General features: G+C 48.2%; 1 protein-coding gene across 1 annotated transcript; it reads left to right on the top strand.

Annotated features, from left to right (window-relative positions):
* Window positions 1-431: 431 nt before the first annotated feature.
* On the top strand, window positions 432-5,556 carry NR0B1 (nuclear receptor subfamily 0 group B member 1; the record flags this gene model as incomplete). The annotated part of the gene is made up of 2 exons (XM_079727484.1): window positions 432-1,584; window positions 5,315-5,556. 2 exons carry the CDS (start codon window positions 432-434, stop codon window positions 5,554-5,556), a joined length of 1,395 nt encoding a protein of 464 aa, XP_079583610.1.
* Between the last annotated feature and the right edge of the window lie 2,462 nt (window positions 5,557-8,018).

Genomic DNA, 8,018 nt, shown 5'->3' with positions numbered 1-8,018 from the left:
CAAAGTTTGGTCATTTAACGAAAGTTTGCAAATATGGCACAGAAATAGATTTTTCCCCTTTTCGGTACCCCTGCCCTCCCAGTATAGGGAGCAAATTAGACGCCAGGGTTCAATGTAAAAAGTTGGAAAAGTGCCGCCAAATACCTGTTTCCTGCGCTGAGCTCTGTCTTCCAGACGCAGGGAAGGGCGTAATGAGAAGGAGGGAAGTTTCCGGCAGCTCCCACGGCTCTGCTCCTCTTCCGTTCTCAGCTGCTAAGGAGCATCTACCCCTTTTGAACCGCCGAAGTCACGGGCTAACACACCCGAGCGCCGCTCCCGCCTCCGCGCCTTCGCCCAGGCGGAGACGGCCGACGCGCGTGCGTGCGCGTTCGGTATAAATAGATCGCAGGCGGCGGCCACTGGACAGAGCCGGGCTACGGGTACCGCGGGCCATGGCGGGCAAGGACCACCAGTGGCAGGGCAGCATCCTCTACAACATGCTCATGAGCGCGAAGCAAACGCACGCGACTCCGGAAGCGCCCGAGGCACGGCCGGGGGGCGCGTGCTGGGGCTGCTCCTGTGGCTCGGAGCCCCCGGTGGGCAGAGAGGGACTGCCGGGTGGGCGGGCAACGGTGCTCCTGTACCGCTGCTGCTTTTGCGGTGAAGACCACCCGCGGCAGGGCAGCATCCTCTACAACATGCTCACGAGCGCGAAGCAAACACAGGAGACTGAGGAGGCGCCCGAGGCCCGGCTGGGGGGCGCGTGCTGGGGCTGCTCCTGTGGCTCGGAGCCCCCAGTGGGCAGAGAGGGACTGCCGGGTGGGCGGGCAACGGTGCTCCTGTACCGCTGCTGCTTTTGCGGTGAGGACCACCCGCGGCAGGGCAGCATCCTGTACAGCTTGCTCACCAGCGCAAAGCAAACGCACGTGGCTCCGGAAGCTCCTGAGGCGCGGCTGGGGGGCGCGTGGTGGGACCGCTCCTATTGCGCGCAGAGGCTGGGGGGCAGAGAGGAGCTGCCGCGCGGGCGGGCCTTGGCGCTCCCGTGCCGCTGCTGCTTTTGCGGTGAAGACCACCCGCGGCAGGGCGGCATCCTCTGCAACGTGCCCATGAGCGCAAAGCAAACGCACGTGGCTCCAGAGGCACAGCCGGGGGCCCCCTGGTGGGACCCCTCGTGCGGCGCGCAGCGGCGGGTGGCCCTCAAGAGCCCACAGGTGGTCTGCGAGGCAGCCTCGGCGGGCCTGTTGAAGACGCTGCGCTTCGTCAAGTACCTGCCCTGCTTCCAGGTGCTGCCCCTGGACCAGCAGCTGGTGCTGGTGCGCAGCTGCTGGGCGCCGCTACTCCTGCTGGAGCTGGCCCAGGACCGCTTGAACTTTGAGACGGTGGAGACCTCGGAGCCCAGCCTGCTGCAGAAGATCCTCACCACCAGGCGGCGGGAGACCGAGGGCGACGAGCCGCAGCCACATTTGGTACTGCCGCCGGAGGCCGAGCATTTGCCGTTGGCCGCCGAGGTCCAAGCCATCAAGGGCTTCCTCGCCAAGTGCTGGAGCCTGGACATCAGTACCAAGGAGTACGCCTACCTCAAGGGGACCGTGCTCTTTAACCCGGGTAAGGGCGCCGGCCTCGGCTCTGGCTTTTCTCTGCTCCTTCAGGCACTGGGCAGTACCTACCCCTGGCACAGACACTTGAAGAGTTTTCATTGTTAGGGGAGTTTTGGGGGCACAAGTCAGGAATCATGACAAGCTCAGCAGAGTTGGGGGAAGCTCCAGAAACCATTCCTCGTGGGTGGGGTGCTGCCAGAAACTCAGCCGAGAGGAGGGTTTTTTTTTGTTGAGGTTTGTACTTAATCTCTCTACACCTTTCTGTTACTATGGAAAAGTCTGTGCTTGCAGGGACATGGCTATTCCTTCTCAAATCTTTTAAATCCAGTAGCATAGCTTTAAAAAAAAAAGTTTGTATTCGCTGCAAATTTTGCAACGTCTCTTTCTGAAACCCAGCTCTGGAATTTACTAGAATCTTTTCGTTGAAGTCTATTAAGGCTGGCAAGAGAGGAAACATTTAAGGACCCACAGAGACACCATCCCCTGGGGACACTGTCAGACAGGACACTGGACTTAGTGTTTCATGTGTCTGTCTCTGAATGGTCATTTTAATGGTCATTTTAATGGTCCTAAGCAGCTGGACTGTCTCATCATCTAAGTGTCTGTAAGTATCAGGTTTGCAAAGGGGTAGGAGAAAGACATGTTAGAGGCTGCACGCAGGAGCACTGTATGTTACAGCCTTTAGACACCTTAGAGACCTCCTAATCAGCCCCCTCTGCCCTTCACCCTTTCCTCATCCCATTGGCAGGTTAGGTAGTCTAGTCCCAAGTGACCTTACTCCAAAATAAATGGCCAGTCAGTTGTGGAGCATGGGTCTCCAGTCTCCTGGGCCCAAGGGGATGTCTGCTGCACCACACTTTCAGGTTGTCTGTCGGGTGCTGGACACTCTGCCCCACACAGTGCAACCGAAACATTGGAGAACATCTCCCTGGACAGCCCAGCACCTTGTCTCGAGTATGTCCTACTGCTAGAGTCATCTTCAACCAGCATCCTTCCAGAAGGGTCACAAGTGGGCAGGAAGTTTCCAGGCAGCTTGAGTCGGGAGAGTATTTATCATGCTCCTTCCACATCCTTTTTTCCTGACACCAGGAGTCTCGGGGTCATGGCCTTGCCTCCTGCCTAGCATTTTTTTTTTTTTTTTTTTTTTTTTGCGGTACGCGGGCCTCTCACTGTTGTGGCCTCTCCCGCTGCGGAGCACAGGCTCCGGACGCGCAGGCTCAGCGGCCATGGCTCACGGGCCCAGCCGCTCCGCGGCATGTGGGATCTTCCTGGACCAGGGCACGAACCCGTGTCCCCTGCATCGGCAGGCGGACTCTCAACCACTGCGCCACCAGGGAAGCCCCTGCCTAGCATTTTTGAAGGGGTATAGAGCAGGATTTAATGGGATAATAATTCTTTCAGACCTCACATTTCAGGACTTAAGAGACCTCAGCTCATCCCAGTGATCATGATAGGTTACTTTTTGCTTGTATCATTGTTTTCTAAACCTGCCTGTGCACTTGGTGGTGTTGTCAGGGAAGGCGGTCCTTCAAAGTCTTTCAGGGCCCCTCCTCTGCAAGTTCTGATTCGGTAGCTCTGGTGCAGGGTCAGCAAATCTGCATCCATAATAAGTGCCTCAGGTGGTTCATTGGGAAGACAGTGTTTTCTCGCTCCTTCAGCCGTGTTATTAGACACCTACCATGTGCTTTGTTCTGTTGGAATAAAAAGGTAAGACAAGGGCTCAGCTTTCAGAAGTTTACATTCCACTAGTTCCCCTCTTTCCCTCTACCCGGTTTTGCATCCCTTATTCTTGCTCTGCTTTTCTGAATCCTCTCTCAAATAAGTTTAACCAGCTAAGCTGGGTGTGCTTTAAACATAAATATACCTGCATCTGGGAAAAAGTAATGCCTGCTAAGCGTGTGGCCTTTCTTTGCTGTTTATCATTTTGCATCCCCTGATCTTTAGGTTTAAACATTTCCCTCCCGCCTCCCATGGAGTCCATCTATCTGCCTTTTCTCTTTCCTGATTTTACTTTGAAGGCAAGTCTTTTTTGGGGGGGGGCACTTTTAGGGGACGATGGGAAAAGAGGAGTGTGGTATGAAAGCAGAGAAAAGTGGAGTTCACAAGATGAAGTTTTAATAAGCCATGAATTTAGACCTGGTGTACCTTCCGATTTCTGGTGGTTTCACACAAGCCTCTTCTTACCCTTGTGAATGGAATCCACGTGCAATAAAATTGGGTCTCAAGCCTGGATAATGAGCTGTAGGTAGTAGGAGATGGTAATCCGTGGACTGGGGTAATCAGAATTGGAATATGGATTAGAGATGTTGCTGTATTTTTGTTCTCATTTATCTGATTTGATATTTGCCTGTACTAGAAATGACTCGCCTATTGCTATTATTTTTTTTGAAAGAACACTGGCTGGTTCTGTTACTCTGTGACTATTAGCATGATGCTTTTAAAATACTTTTCTGTTGGATTTTGTAGAAAAAGGGAAGGAAAATGATTACAATAATCAACATCATTTAAACCGAATGGTAAATTGGTAATTTCTTAATTACAAGTTAAAGAATTTTTCAGTAATGTTAGTATCGTGGAGGATCAAAGGACTTTTAAAAGCAGCCTCCTCTTCCCACGTTCTTTATACAACTTAAAGGCGTTTAAACTTTCCTGCATTGCCTTTCATTCAGTTTTACTTGGATATCACACTGTACTGCAAGAAGGTCATGCAATCTTTATTTGAAAAGTAACTTTTGTACCATGTTGCAATCGATGTTTTCATGTTTACTTTTTTTTTTTTTTTTTTTTTTTTGCGGTACGCGGGCCTCTCACTGCTGTGGCCTCTCCCGTTGCGGAGCACAGGCTCCGGACGTGCAGGCTCAGTGGCCAGGGCTCACGGGCCCAGCCGCTCCGCTGCATGTGGGATCTTCCCGGACCGGGGCACGAACCCGCGTCCCCTGCATCGGCAGGCGGACTCTCAACCACTGCGTCACCAGGGAAGCCCCCATGTTTACTTTTTAACCCTCTAATGGCTGTAAGACAATGCCTTCAAAGACTGCTTTATTTTTAAAGAACCTTTTGGAATGCTCACTTCAATCACTTTTTAAAAAACCTCCCCAGTATAGAAATCATGGTACAATGAGCTAAGTGGCCAGAGTTATCTCTTAAATTATGATGGGACTGTAGACTAAAATCAGCCTGCAGGCAAATAATTTAAATGAGACTGTCAGTCACAGTTGGTGGCTGTGAAGTTTACCACCATGGGCGGTAATCATTACAGTGGTGGGAAATTCAAGGGAGGATGGTAAAATATTACCTAGCAAAACCTCTTGCCTTTATACTAAGGCCTGTTTCCCATAGGTAAAAGGTGCACACTTCCTGAAATAATTTTAATTTCTTTGGACGTGCATAGATAGTGAACTGGAGCAATGATTCATTAAACTATATTCTACTGTCATACTGAATTAAGTGTGCATTTGTTGGCTCAGGGCCAGCAGTTTTTAACTGTGAGCATACAAACATAGTGAATATTAAATAAGAATAATTACATGATACTTCCTTCTTGGAAGCGTTGCTCCTGAAACCTTAGAAGTGCTTTGGCACTTTATCCTTGCTGTTGAAAAGAACTTTTAACCAGGAAGCTTGAGCGCTTTTTTAATTGGGGAAGGGGGCAGAAATGGATCTATTTAAAAAGCTAGCAAAGGGCTCAGAGTGAGCTGTTTCTAACAAAGAGATTTTTCTCCCTTTTTCTCCTCCAGACCTACCAGGTCTGCAGTGCGTGAAGTACATCCAGGGACTTCAGTGGGGAACCCAGCGGATACTCCGTGAACACGTCAGGGTGACACACAGGGGGCACCAGGCCAGATTTGCCGAACTGAACAGCACCCTTTTCCTGCTGAGATTCATCAATGCCAATGTCCTGGCCGAACTGTTCTTCAGGCCCATCATCGGCCCAGTCACAATGGATGATATGATGCTAGAGATGCTCTGTGCGAAGTAATGAAGGCACGGGGGCCACACACATGCAGTTCACCATGAAGCGCAAATGAGGAGCTGTGGGCAGAAGAGTGTAAAATAGAGTAAAATAAACTTTCTTATTATTTTTACATGCATAGTATTTTTGTATTCAATTAAAGAAAAACTTCAGTTACAGACAATTAGAAAATCCTCTGTTCCATACTGTTTCATTGCAAAGGAAAACATTTGCCAACAGGTAACACATCTCTGTACATCTTTAAGGAACGAGCAGGGGGACTACACTCATATGCTATTTTCACAAGTTTAGCCACTCTCTCCATTGAACCTGCCAAAATCAAATTTGTAACTTTAACTTATAATGTTAAGGTGTTAACCACTAATTTGATTGCGAAAAGGTTCATCAGGGTTTAAGTAGGGCTTCAAAAAATATTAAAAACCTAGGCAACATAAACAAAAATTAGCTTTGTAGGTTGACTTGGCTCTGTCTTCTCCACTCCCATTGGCTGTGTGGAAGACTGTCTTTGTACCAAGTCAAGTGGAAATCTGTGATCAGAGAAGCACCTGAATGTGAAGTAGGAGATTTTTCAGAGTTCTGGTGTGGGATTTTTCTGTACACAGTAAGTAAAGTTCAACAAGAAACTTACATTCTATAAGGAGGCGCTATAGTTCCAGAAAAATCAACATCTTTATAAACCCCCAATTATATCTCACCTTTTAGATACATTATATATGTAACTGTCACATTGAATGAGCATGGTATGAAATACAGTGACTTTATCGTTGGCTCCTGCTGCCCCTTTAAATGCAATCAGTAGAACTAGTTCTTCCTCGTCCCCAGATAAAATTTAGGGCACTAAATGTTTATTCACTGATAGGTAATAAATTGCCCATCAGTGATTAAAATACATCTAGTCTAGGGTAATAACCCATTGCAAGGAGTCTTGAAATTTCTTTTGTGCAAACCCCTTTGGCAGTCTGATGAATCCTATGGACATCTCAGAATCAGTCTCTCAGAATAATGCAGCAAATAAAATACTTAGGATTACAAAGAAAATAAATTATGTCATAGTACTAAAAATGTTAAACTTGGACCTCCCTGGTGGCGCAGTGGTTAAGAATCTGCCTGCCAAGGCAGGGGACAAGGGTTCGATCCCTGGTCCGTGAAGAACCCACATGCTGTGGAGCAACTAAGCCCGTGCGCCACAACTACTGAGCCCATGTGCCACAACTACTGAAGCCCGTGCGCCTAGAGCCCGTGCTCCACAACAAGAGAAGCCACCGCAATGAGAAGCCCGCGCACCGCAACGAAGAGTAGCCCCCACTGTCCACAACTAGAGAAAGCCCGTGCGCAGCAACGAAGACCCAACGCAGCCAAAAATAAATTTATAAAAGAAAATAGTTAAACTTTCTGCTGTACAGCAGTGACTCAATTATACATATATATATATATACATTCTTTTTTAACATTCTTTTCCATTATGGTTTACCTCAGGACATTAAATATAGCTCCCTGTGCTATACAGTAGGACCTTGTTGTCCAACCATTTGATAAATCAACTATACTTCAATTTAAAAAATGTTAAATTTTAAAAATATTTTGAAATGTGGTATAATAATATATATCTTTATCAACACAAAAACCTATCTGGTGGCAGGTCTAATATCTAAATTTCAAGGCAGTGATCAATAGAATTGAAACTTCAAAATAATCTACGTTGGGCTTCCCTGGTGGCGCAGTGGTTGAGAATCTGCCTGCCAATGCAGGGGACACGGGTTCGAGCCCTGGTCTGGGAAGATCCCACATGCCGTGGAGCAACTAGGCCCGTGAGCCACAATTACTGAGCCTGCGCGTCTGGAGCTTGTGCTCTGCAACAAGAGAGGCCACGATAGTGAGAGGCCCCGCGCACTGCAATGAAGAGTGGCCCCCACTTGCTGCAACTAGAGAAAGCCCTCGCATAGAAATGAAGACCCAACACAGCCATAAATAAATAAATAAATAAATAAATAAAATTTAAAAAAAAATAATCTACGTCTCTAATGTGATAAGAAAATACTTGAGATTTCCATTAGTGACTGTGTTGGGGGACCCCAAGATCAACACCCCACTCAGGGATTTGCTAGGTCTCGTGGGCCTCAGCCTATAGTTGTCTTCAGGGCTAAGACTCATTACAGAGATATGGTAAGGATATACAGCCAGATCATAGGGGAAAAGACACAGGCAGAGTCTGGAGGAATCCATGTGCAGGGTTCCTTTTGCTCTCCCCCTCCCATGGGGGGGTCACAAGCACGTTCTTCCTCAGCAATAAAAATTCTACAACATGGGTGTGATATTTCTGCCCAGGGAAGCCCTTTGAGACTCAGAATTTAGGGTTTCTATTGAGGGCTGGTCACATGGGCACCCTTTACCTAGTATGTACCAAAATTCCAAACACACAGAAAGGGAACAGGGTCTTAGCATAAACCCCCTTGTTTGCACAAACACTC

This window comes from Hyperoodon ampullatus (assembly GCF_949752795.1).
Source record: "Hyperoodon ampullatus genome assembly, chromosome: X".
Taxonomy (NCBI): Eukaryota; Metazoa; Chordata; class Mammalia; order Artiodactyla; family Ziphiidae; genus Hyperoodon; species Hyperoodon ampullatus.
Note: the sequence above shows the minus strand (reverse complement) of the source record. Positions and strands in the feature narration are given on the sequence as shown.